The 12,718-nt window shown below is 42.4% G+C and overlaps 1 protein-coding gene across 2 annotated transcripts in view; it reads right to left on the reverse strand.

Moving 5' to 3' along the window:
* The window catches only part of NT5DC3 (5'-nucleotidase domain containing 3), a 45,336-nt gene that overhangs the window by 9,937 nt on the left and 22,681 nt on the right, over positions 1-12,718 (reverse strand). Inside the window, exons 1-5 of one of the 2 annotated variants that reach the window (XM_080394007.1) lie at positions 12,212-12,707; positions 8,735-8,919; positions 5,231-5,305; positions 4,686-4,741; positions 1,195-1,285 (exon numbers count right to left, since the gene is read on the reverse strand). In XM_080394007.1, the coding sequence (XP_080250133.1) occupies positions 1,195-1,285; positions 4,686-4,741; positions 5,231-5,305; positions 8,735-8,919; positions 12,212-12,392 (588 nt within the window). In that variant the 5' untranslated portion in view covers positions 12,393-12,707. Of the gene's footprint in view, positions 1-1,194; positions 1,286-4,685; positions 4,742-5,230; positions 5,306-8,734; positions 8,920-12,211; positions 12,708-12,718 lie in introns of those variants that run through there. The other variant, XM_080394008.1, reaches the window with a different exon arrangement.

The raw sequence follows: 12,718 nt of genomic DNA on the forward strand, positions 1-12,718 counted from the left end.
TGCAGAAGCTGTAATTATAGTTTCCACAAAAGTAGAGAATGTCATTATATGACAACAAATACAAACCAAATACTTCAAGAAGAAGAGAAGTAAAGCAACCAGCTCAAGACAGCATGCTGCTCACAATCACAGAAACACAGAATAGTTGAGGTTTCAAGGGACCTCTGGAGGTCATCTTGTCCAACCCCCCCGCTCAAGCTTGGCCACTTAAAGCCAGTTGCCCAGGACCTTGTCTAGATGGCTTCTGAATCTCCAAGGATGGAGACTCCACCACCTCCCTGGGCAACCAAACTGTGCCAGTGCCTGGTCACCCTCACAGTAAAAGGAAGCATTTCCTGATGTTCAGAGAAAACCTCCTGTTTCAGTTTGCACCCATGGCCTCTTGTCCTGTCACTGACTTTTCCAAGATCAAAGAAAGTACAGGCCTACAGAGACTAAGGCACCTCACAGGGAATGCCAGGGCAATATTCGGAACTGCTGCAGAGACCAGATTTGAGAATTCCAAGTTCAGCTCTTTAAAATAAGAACAAGTGCGAAAAGAACAAAATGCTCCACAGCACACAGAAAGGCCTTTCATGTCAACACGGACTTAACTTCTGTAAGTAAAAGAGGTAAAATAGACTTGGTCTTAACTAAAAAGACAGCACCATTCTTCATTTGGGAAAAAGGAAGGAATCTGCCAGCAAGAAGACCAACTTTCCCCACAAAACAAAATCCTAAACTTAAAAGATTTATCTTTTATCATTCATCTTTTTTCAAGTCTTCTACCCCTCTGCCAGCCTGTACGCAAGCGTTGCCTCCATACATTTACTTGCTACTACCTCAGCTAAGCCATTAGACCACTGGGAAGTAGTACGTCGGCCAGGGTAAGGCACCAGATACGGTTCATTTCCCAGCCTTTAATCAGACTTGCTGTGCAACACTGAGCAAGTCACTTGATTTTTCTATTTTCTGTTTCTCTCTGTATGACTGGGCAAGGGAACAGTGAAAGAAGAAACTAAAGCAAGCAGGAGAAAGACAAGATATTTGTCACTTTAGAGAGCAAACTTCACATCTAGCACCACAAGTGAATCATGTATTGAGAAAATACAACTGCTAGTAAGAATAAGAACAAAATGCAAACACCCTACCCCAACACCCACCCACCCACCCCAGAAAAATACCATTTTTAAACAGCAGTTTGTATGGTTTTACCTTTCCATAGAAGTCACTCATTTGTTCTAAAGGGACATGGGAACCATCATACATTGCAATGACTTCTTCATCTGGGACAACACTAAGGCCTCTGGAAAACCACATCAGCTTTAGTTCAAATGTCAAATTAGAATTTTCAAGTAATTATTGAATGAAAGTCTGATAGATTAACACTTATATCTGAAGCTTATTAAAATACTGATGTCACAGGAACACTTTAGCCTGTAAGTTAAAATAGCATCTTTTCCTACAGATCAAGTAATACTTTAACAGGCTGACGCACACAGAACACATTCCAATTTTAAGTCCTTTTTACTTTCTTACGGGAAAAGAGGTAATTAGTCTCCATTGAAACTATGCCTCAAGGGTTTGTAAGAAGCAGTTAGAGCTTCCAGTTTCTTAACTCAAAGTAATATCTTACCCTGCCTTTGTTTCATACAGCACTGATGATGTGATAGTGTTTAAACCAGATTATTCTGCAGCATGACCTTGAAGATTCAAGTGAAAGAAAAACATATACAACCTTTAACTAAATAAGAACTTCTCTTAAACTGTATCAACAGTTCAGTCTCCCAAAATTTCAGATTACTTGAAGGATCTGTTGACAAGTAATTAAAATATTGAAATGTAACAACAAATGGGGAAGAAGGAGACATTAACTCTCCAGTTTCTTTAACAACTGTGAAAGAGATTAAAAGCTTTGTTTTGTTTTGGTTTTGAATGTTTGCAGTATCAAGCATCTTGCACTAAATTATCTAAAAAACCCCAAGAATCCTCACCAGGACACAGAAGTGTTGAGATTTTGCTTAAGATTAAAGAACACAAATGAAAACCTTTCATCTGGTCCCTTTTTTCCAAGCCTATTTATGGTGCTTTACAGCCTTATAAGACTGTTATTTCGGTGCCTCCCTTTCTTTATCTTATCCAGAAGTGTTGCGAGGCATTAAAAAAAAATAATTGATTGATTAATAAGCCTAATACTTTCAGTGTTCATCATCCACACCAGGCTTTCCGGTAGAAGGACATGACACATGAGTTTCCTCAGGGCTGCTACGGTAGCAGAGTCCCACATTAACTATATCCTTTACTACAGTTCTCAATGGTACATCAACTTGTACATAGCCTTATGCTATTACTGGTAGAACTCTGGCATTCGAGTTAGTATTGTGCACAAACAGGGCAGGTAATACTTCGGTTTTGTAACAGAGAGAGTTCAGTGTCACCCACTCCACAACAGTAAACACAAAGAAATGCAACCAAAATGTTAAACATCTATCAAGTAATACGATCAGAACCGAGACCTAGCCTGCAGAGGGCTACGCCAAGTGGTATTTGAACACTGCTGAAGAAAATGCTTTTGGATCAGGAGCTACTTAAGCACAAATCAAGAGAGAACAGACATACGTGAAATCCAGAGAGGAGAGATGACTGTGTAGGCAAAGCTGTAGATCAGTTTTATCAAGAGACTCATAGTCTTGACACAGTTCACAGTCCAGCTGTGTTACTACAAAGTCTACTTTATCCCACTGGCAGCACGGACAGCCAACACAGAGCATCACAGTTCACCTACAGCAATGCTCCTACTGCTGCCCTTGGAGACATGTATTGTCAGAGGGACACCAGAATGGCTTAAACCTCTCACTGCAAATGAGGCTGCACGCTTAGGGCAGTCCTGCTACCTTCAGCTCTACAACTGACCTACACACATGCAGAATGCAGAGAAGTTTAAAATTAAGAACACAGATATGTAGCAACTGACAGCAAAGCTCAGTGTTGGTACAGACGAGAAAGGTAATGTTACTTTCAACAAAATTAAGAGAAAGTATTGAGTGAAAAGGTAGCTTTGACTCTCACCCTCACACACACTCAAAACTACCAAGATGTGTGGCCTAGCAATCTGTCCAGAATTACACTGGGTGACCAGAGAACACCACCAGCTCTTCAACAAATCTCAACACCTCTCTAGAGTTTCCTTGTCTGGTCATCATGTTCTGCCCTCACCCATCCCCATATGGATGTCTGGAGAAACAGCATGCAGATGCCATGACTTCCAGACACCACCAACACATGCCATCCTTTTGTCCTTTCTATCGCCATTTCTTCTGGTGCTCTCACACACACATTTCCATTCATACCAATCTTACTATTTCTATTATATACCTCTACTGATAACTGTAGCTTTGATTACTTCACCTAACCTTTAATGTAGCAAACTAGTGTTGTTTGCAGTAAAAAATGTAAAACATGACAGCCTTTTTTAATGGATCTTACAATCAGTACACTGAGTCCTCTGACTCCCTCTGAGCCCTGCATAAACAATTCCTTTGAAAAAAAAAAAGGAACAGGTTTTGTCAGTTGAAACACATAATAATTATTCTACATCAGCATGTATAAAACACAAAAGTAAATGGCATAAAGCCTCATCCAGACTCTGATGACACATACAGAGCACACCGTTTCGGCAGCTTTAGACAGCCACTATGGTGGCAGTATGAGCCTAATGCTGGACCATACCATCTTGTTTCCTCTTTCATTTTCCTTCCCTTCCTCTCCCCTCTCCCAGGGGGCATTTCAAACTAACTCATAAAAGAGCAAGTCAACCACTACGGCTGAATCTTCTTCTTACTTGCCCAACTGGCAAACAGAAAGAGATAATGAGCACATGATCATCATTTCATACTACCACATACAGTCCCACATAGTAAATCACTTGTCTAAAAACGAGGTTGTGTTGTCTTTTGGCCCCAAATGAAAACTTTTTATCCAATGACATTAAAAAAGGTGCTCAGGCTTCTTTAAATTAAAATCTGGTACCAAGTGTGGTGCTCATGTCAGTCAATTGAATACTGCTTTGTATCGGCAAACTGAGCCATACTAAAAACTCTCCTGTCAAAGATCACATACAGTAAGTCTGTATCGCGTTAACAAAACACAGCACAGAGACTGGCAATTTTACATCAATTCAGTAAACTCAAAAGCGTCAGGCTGTGCAGACACAAAGCAGTTGTGCTGCATTCTGCAAGTTTGATGTGTTTGATGCGCCCAAACTTAAAAGCGCTTTGCCAACACAGCAAGACCTCTCAACTGTCTACAACCATACCACAGTCATGCTAACAGGCACTCTGTGACAATTATTTACATAGAAAGCAACAGCGGAGAAGTCATCAGCGTATTTTTAGATGTCTTTCGGCACAATTTAACAGCCGGAAACAAAGTGAGTCAGCACTATGTGACTAACCAGTTTGCCAACTTCCCCAGCTCTGAACTGGGGAATCAGCTGTACTGTATCAGTCAGTAAATGTGTGCACGTCTGCGTACACACAGGTGCAAAGAAAACCCCCTTCCAATAGGACTGCAATGTTCATTCATGTCTGTGCTTGTCAGGGTACTGTTCCAGATACAAACCTAACGTGCACTAGTAAATGCAACTAAGAGATTCAAAGAACAAAAGTATACATTTTCATTATAAATAGGAAATAAATTTTACCCACCTGTAAACTGTTCCCAGCTGAATATAATGAAAAGCATCAATCTTCATTAATAATGCCTTGCAGGGGAGAAAAAAAATATCAGGTTTTATCACATCAACTATCTGACAAATTTTATCTACAACCTTTCTATCTCTACAATGCCTAAGCATCTTCACTTCAACTTCCTTCATCAGTTCCAGAATACTTTTATCAATGGCTTTTACCTAGGCCTTGCCAAATCACCAAGGAAGCTCAGGTGTGGACAATGTTAAGTCACAAAGAAATAACTTTTCCTATTAGCACATACCTGCTTAGGTTTCTTCTGTTGCACTCCTTAGCTGCCTTCCCACACCCACCATGCAAACAAAATGCCCAAAGCATTAGCTATTTAAAAAAAAAAAAAAAAAGAAAAAAAAAAAAGAAATCCAGCTTGCTACGAAAAACATGCAACAAAATCCCAACACATCAATGCAGACTGAAAACCTGGAAGACTTAAAAACCCCATTTAATTTCTTTGGCTCGGTTCTCAGCACCACATAACTTAGCACAAATTTATTTATACATACCCGGTGCACATCATAATGAAGTCCTCTGATTGCAAAATTGGGATCATAATCATATTTTCTTATTTCTGCAGGATACTAAGAAAAAAAAGAGCAATGATTTGATTTTAAATCCATAAAAAAAAAAAAGCTGTTTCTGCAGAATTTTAAAAGCCTAAGTTTTCTATACTTCCCATTTTCACTAGCAGGAACATATGTACAGCGCAAGACAAGTCAAACATTTTCCCAAAATCCAAGGTTTTAAGCCTAAGTCAAGCACAGTTGGACATCCAGGTGTGATGATCAACTTTGAACATTAGCCTCTTGTCAAAAGGTTATTTTCATTTATGCACCTTTGAAAACTAAATTTTACTAACTTCCTAAAATTTAATAGCTGAATTACCTTGCATTGTGAAGACTCTCCATGAAATAGACTATACCAACATAGTTTTCAATTCAACCTTTCAGCTAGAAACCCAAGAACATGCCCTAAATTACACAGATACCTCAACTTTACTGCTCACTTCTATTGAAAGAAAAAGCAATACATCATCACCAACAGGAGGGGAAAAAAAAATCTTTGGCATTTTCAAGAAATAAAAGCACAGCTATCTGTTTGGCTTCCTTGGTGCGGATCATACTCCTTAGATCGCCAAGTCTGGAATGTACACCCCAGAGATGTTTAAAGATACAGTGGACTGCAAATAAACACAGATGGAGAGGTAAGAAGAGAATTCACAATGGCTAATGTTACCTGGAGAAGCCAGGCTCCCCTAATAGGGGCTTTCCCCAAGGCACAGTGTATCACAAAGACCAGATCCTGAAAGCAAGTCAGGCATTAAACGCCATCAGGGTGGGTCACTTCAGGAGAACACCACAGTGACCCAACTATATTTACCCTGGACAGCAGCTGTTAACCCTCCTTGTTTAGAGATCACATGACTTGCATGTCAGTGTTGTACTCTTTCCTCAGGTTCCTTATAGGTAGCACAGGTATTCGAGTTTTCTAGCGTTTTTCAGTACAAGCCTGTTGTCAGTCAACTGTAATTCCGCCCTGCTTTAAGCACAGGTTAGCCATGAAAAAAAAATACACATCAACTACATGCCTTGGGCTAAGGGTTTTGTTCATTTGTTTTCGAAAGCTGAGATGATTCAGTCATTTCTGACAAGGCCTAAGAAAACCATCATTTATTTGATTAAGCACCTGAAAAGTAATCCTTCATTTCCCTCCCACAGGCTACGGCAGTCTTAGAACTTGACAAATGCATCTCAGGCACATTCTCCACCTCTCCCTGCAACAGGCTCCATACATATACGGCTAATTTACAAGCTTTCAGGGAGAAAAAGTAGAATACACAGCTTCAACAGAGGCTCTAGATACTTTTACAAAAAATAAATCACAATTTCTCCACAGTTTTTATCTATGCTGAAGAGGGCTTGCCATGCAACTGTTGTTGATGGTGCTTGTGCCGAGCACAGGCATCTACAGTTAAACAGTTCTTTCTCCTAATTTTTTGAACTAACATCTCTACTAACAATTCCAGAAAACATGGCAGAGGCTACTGATTTGAGTAACAGCACAAAAAGCCTACAGACAGATTGGGAAGATGTGTAGATTTGGCCAGGGAACATGAAGCAAAAGTGGAAAACATCATGGGAGGATATAGAATGTGATCAGCTGAAAACAACAATGTAGCTCACATGCCCCAAAGCAGCCACATCAAACATGAACAAGAAAATTTATTTCTGACTTTTTCATTTTTGCATGCTTGACTTTCCTACTTTAATTTATTCTACTAAAAGGCTGTCTTTTTGCACACATGCCAGTTCATATGAGAAACAGACTGAGCCTACCTTGGCACACAAACCAGAGCTTCCTTACAAGCCAAACAAAAAAAAACAAAAAACAAACAAACAAACAAAAAAAAAAAACCACCACACAAACACATTTGCATTGTTTGCTTACCCCACTTTTGGTAGGGATACATATATCTGGACTGAAACAGCAGTCCAGATAAGGTGGCACAAGGCCCATAAATCAGGAAAGAAATAAACCCAAGAGTAAGAATTTACATTCAACACCTGCTGTCACCTCCAAGATCAGCATTAAATTGATGTTTATTCTCTTGGACACACTTCAAAATTCCTTGCTTCCTACACTGCATTTTGCAAATTTCTGATGAATTACCTTACACTGCCATGACCAAAACTGGCCATCTTTTAGGTTAACTGTGACAATCATAATGCCTAGAAGGTTTTCGTAATGTTAAAGACAAGAAAAACATTAACAGTATAAGGAGCTAGAGAGACAACTGTTGTCCCTCAATACATTTCACAAGGGGATGATATATTTCAATAAGCTGTCTCAAAGTAATTTCAGCTTCATTTATTAGAAGTCAAAAGATCTGTCAAGACAAACTGGAAAGTTATTACTACCTGAATTCATTCAAACAGTAAAGAAGCACTGTGAATTTTTGTCTACAAGAATTAAACTTGACTGTTACAGTAACATTGTTTTTTGCAAGAACTATGTAGCTTTAATAAAGTGTATTTACCCATCCTACAGAAATTGCTACCAAGACATGCCAGTATCTTAGGGGGATCAAGTTGTGTATGCTTCAGGCGCCCGTGAAGTTTTGTTTGTTCTTCCAGGGATATTTATAGATGTTTATATATAGCTCTTAACCTTTAGATTCAAACACGAAAGTAGAGTAACACCACCCATTCAGATTTAGGTTCTATAAAACACAACAGCAGTTTTATTAAGTTACCCTGTGGACTTTTTGTCTTTTCCTGCAACTCCTACAGTTCAATAAACTTTGTCTCTTTCAGTCCATGTTTTCTTCAATCTTTTTCCCTGCAATACCTTCAGCTTCCCAAGTCACCCATCTCCCCCCCACACTTCCTGACACGGTAACTTCTCCCATCCCCAAACTGCACAACCAGCTCCAAGCTGCTTGGATGTCAACTGGTCATCAGCGCAAACAGGCTGCCTAGCAAGGCAACTGGGCAGTGCTCCCTCTCAGCGGACACTTACTTGTGTCAGTGACAGCATTACTGCACATGCTGCCCCTTCAGCTAACTCCACTGAAATGCCAGGTAAATACAGAACACCTCGCAAGCACACAGTGCAATCACAGACCTCCTAAGAAGTCAGGCTAAAAATATTTCATGTGCAAATTCCTCACTGCACTCACAGCAATAATGTGCAAAAAAAGTAATGATAACTTTTAAGCTTCCTATGTATTAGGGTGACTCCAATAATTGACAGGAAAAAAAAAAAAAACACCACTACCAAATTAAACTCTATTCCATAAACTACCAAAATAAACTCTATTCCATAACCATTGTCACATTCTGCTCTGCTCAAAACTACAGCCGAGAACAAAGCAGGACTTCTGTGGCTCATAAATAGCTGTTGCAAAAGGGAGCCAAGCTAGGACGAAGGCATGAGATATGTCCCTCTCAGTCAAAAATTATTATAATCTTTATTCCTAAGTTTATTTTTATTCCATTAATTTTACTTACCCGATGCTCATTAATAAGAAGATCTCGAGCAGCATTGAAGATCAGTGTGTGCAGATGTTTAGAATAAAAGACCAATGTGTAGTCATAATCAAAACCATAAATTTCAATGTCTGACAGGCTCATTTCATTATTTGAAAAAATAGCATCCGGATTCAGCATGTTACTCATAATCGTAGGAACCAACTCTGGGAACAGGGGAGAGGGGAAAAAAAAATTATACCAGTCTTGTAGTTTTATTTAAATAAATACATAGAAAACCATTACCAATCTCTAAATATAGATAAATGAAGATGGAAAATATCAAACTAATTCACACTAACCAGCTTATCCTTAACAATACAATGCTATTGATAATGCTGTCCCTAACTTGTCTTGGTGACCCATAGTTTTTATTTGAAGCACGCTTTTTTCTGTACAGTTCAAGCAGGAGAACAGATGCATACCGGCATCTTGCTCATCAGAGAACCCCAGACTCAACATGCATAATTTTTTTGCTAACTCCATTAACACATGTATCACTGCTTTTGAAAGTGAACTTTGGAATTGGAGGAGGATATTATCACTATTATTCTAGGAGCCTTGTCTTCTCCTCCCATTATTTGTTCCAGCTTCTGCCCCAGAAGCAGAACCCAACACTCTCTGAATTTGACGTTGCTTTAATTTCTTTTGCTTCACCATTTCAAGGTTACCACATTACTCAGTTTCAACTCAAGTAAACTTTATGTGATTGCCATACTTCCCAAACAACAGTTACAAACTCATTGCTATGCTTATTAAACTTCTAGCAAATCTGGAAGCCAAAAATATTCTGATTATTCTCTACATACATGCACCTAGTGTGCGTAAATCACTTCCATTTTTAAGACTATGTTTCTCAATATTATTATTTTTTTAAAGTATACTGAGAAGTTCAGACCACTTACATAGTGCCATACCATAGTAAGTAACTTTAGAATCAACACAACTCTGGTATTAAGCATGTTTGTGTTTCTTGTTTACAAAACTCAAAAGAGCAACAATTAGAAGGCTAAATGTTACCCTCCTGGAAGCATAATAATGATCATGTTTTCCTTTCTTCCCTTCCCATATACTATCTTTATAATCCAGCCTTCCCTACTAGTGGAAAAAGGGGGAGCTTTCACCTTAAATCTGTGCATGGAAGGATGAGTTTAAAGGGAATACGCTTTGGTTACTTTCTACATGTAAGTGCAGAAGCAATTGGTCAAACCTATCTCAAAACCTTCAGCTCTAACATCTCAAACAAGAAACCATCTCAACAAGGCACATAGGCATGGGGACTCCAGATTTGTTTGAAAGACAGTGCTCCATTTGAAAACCCTGGCCAACTTGCAGAAAGGGAAATAATATTTCTTTTCTAAGAGCACTGCCTTGGACTGCCACCCTGTTAACAGGCAGATACAGTAAGAAACTTACACAGATACCCAGTAATAGGCAGCAATCTGAAACTATTCAATTTTATCAGATGCAGATACCTAAGTCTTTTAAGAGAAAGAACAGCAATTTCACTAGCTTAGTTCCAAGCTTCAATTAAAGACCAGCATCTCTCTCACCAAAAAAGATGCCAGAAGTTGCCCATGCTTAAACTGACATGAAAAGCTGTATCTCTCATTTCAGTCAATTTAACAAAGTAAGCCTGAATGAAAACATTAGCTCCTACTATCTCCAGTTACTGCTTACAGTAATACAGGAGACAAAAGTTATGCTCAGTTGAGGTAAGAAAATAATCAGATGCAACCTGACACACTGCTATTAAAGCAGATACTCTTACTCTATAAAAAAAGCCACAAATCATTTAATTAACGAAGTCATAACCATAGTTTTGAGTGAACTTCCAAAATCACATTACAACAGCCATTTTTGTTGTATAGTTAAAAGTATTTTCTCAAATGTCAATTCTGCAGCCTGGTGAGTCAACATTTGTTTTAAAAATAAAATGTATTTATAGATCTATATATAGATATAAAGATATTTCATATTAAAAAAAAACCTTGACTAGCGCGCCTGTCTGAAAACAGACAGTATGAAGGCTTTGTAGCTATTAGACATTCTGGCTGGCAGACAGCATCCCAAGTCCTATAAACCTTGGGTCAAAAATCAGGACAGCTTTGTCACCTTAACACTGTAACCAAGTGAAATGTCACATACTTGAAGCCATTGGGTGACTTAGGCTGTAATAAATCTGAATTATTCTAGAAGCACTTGCCTCATCTTTTGCCAACACACACCCACCGACTTTTCTCTTAACATTATTATACTTTCTAATCTCAGCTCTGAAGTATTACTTGGGTGTGGTTTAGAATAAGGAAAAGTTAATTGCAAAAACGGAAAAAAAAATAAAAAGACTTTTACTATCTTCTTCCTATTCCTTATCCCATCCTCCAAAGTCCATAGCGTTCTTCCAAAATCTCTAACACTGCTTCTTTATTTCACTTGTGAAATGCTGCCACTATTTTATGTTTGCAAATGCTGTGTCTGCACTTGAGCGCGAAGCCCCAGATCGTGCTCAAGGCTCTTTCCTTAGGGGCAAAACATGCAAGACTAAAACATGATTATCCACTGCCACTGCCGGACAAGCTCTCCCCTTTCCCACTCGATGCTGTGGAGCACACGCCGCCTCTTTCTCTTTTGGCTCTCTACGAAGATCACATATTCAAGCTCCCTGGTGATGCTCTTCCCACCAGAGCAAGGGCAGAAGCAAGCAAGCTTTGAGCAAGCACTGGCGGTAACTGTGCCCAGTTGGGCCGGGGGACTGGGCCTTCCCGAGTCAACGCACATCTTGCGCATTTTACGCTGGCCTCAATGCCTCACATGGGCAAAACGAAAAAAAAGTCACCCAAAACTTTGGTGTGTTAACTTTCTGGAAGAGGAGCACACCGCAGAAAGCCCCTCAGACAGACAACCGACTTCCCGATTTCTTTTTTACTGCTTTTCTCCACACGCGACCCCCCGACAGCAGCCCCCGGCCCAGGCTGCGCGGCAGGCCAGGCTGCCCCTCCCTCGGGGCGCCCCCAAGGGCCGCGGGCGGGCGGGCGCGGGGGGCTCGCCCCTTCCCCAGGCCGGGGCCAGGCGGCGGCAGGTGTCCGGCCCTCAGGACCTACCGAGGTGCCGGGTCTTACCCGCGCTCCCGGCCTGACACTGGCAGCGCACTGGCGACCGCACAAGGGCCACCACGCTGACACCTGAGCCGCGCCGACTCCAGGCGCGGACGGCGGCGGGCCCACGGCTGCTCCCCACGGCGACCCGCGAGGGGCGAGGGGAAGCGCGCAGCGGCTGGCGCGACCCCCCGAGCCCTTCACGCTGCCGCAGCGGCGCCCCCCGGGCCGGCCGTGCCTCCCCCCGAGCCGCCCCGGCGCGCCCCGAGGCCGGCTGCGCTCCGGCCGGCAGCGGCAGGGCTGGCGCGGCGGGGGAGCCGTGCGGCTGCCGCCCGCGGGCCCCGCGCCCCGGCCCGCCGCTCACCCTTGGTGACTCTCTTGGCCTCCCTGTAGCGCGACCATAGGTAGCTCTTCATGTCGGGCGGCGGCTGCTGCTGCGGCGCCACAGTGCAGTAGGGAGCGGCCCCCGCAGCGGGCAGAGCCCGGCACCGCCGCCCGCCCGCCCGCCCCGCCGCCAGCAGGGACCGCGCCGCCGCCGCTGCCATGCTCCGCTCCGCCGCTCAGCCCCACCGCCGCCGCCGGCTGAAGTCACTTCCTCGGGCCCCGCCCCGGGGCCGCGCCGAGGCGAGAGGCGGGAGGCGGGGGGCGGGCCCGGCCCGGCCCGGCAGGTAGCGCCGCGCCACCGCCCGCGGGATGAGCGCCAGGGCCGGCCGCCGCGCCTCCGCAGGGCTCGGGGGGGGGCTTCAACAACAGCCACAGCAGCAGCAGGTGGGTACTTCTCCAGCCAGCGTGCCCTTCAGCGATGCTACATGCACCTGCTTACATCTGTGAACAAAACAAGCTCAAAACGTAAGCTGGATATACAACGAGT

The sequence above is a fragment of the Falco punctatus genome, assembly GCF_963210335.1.
Source record: "Falco punctatus genome assembly, chromosome: 6".
Lineage (NCBI taxonomy): Eukaryota > Metazoa > Chordata > Aves > Falconiformes > Falconidae > Falco > Falco punctatus.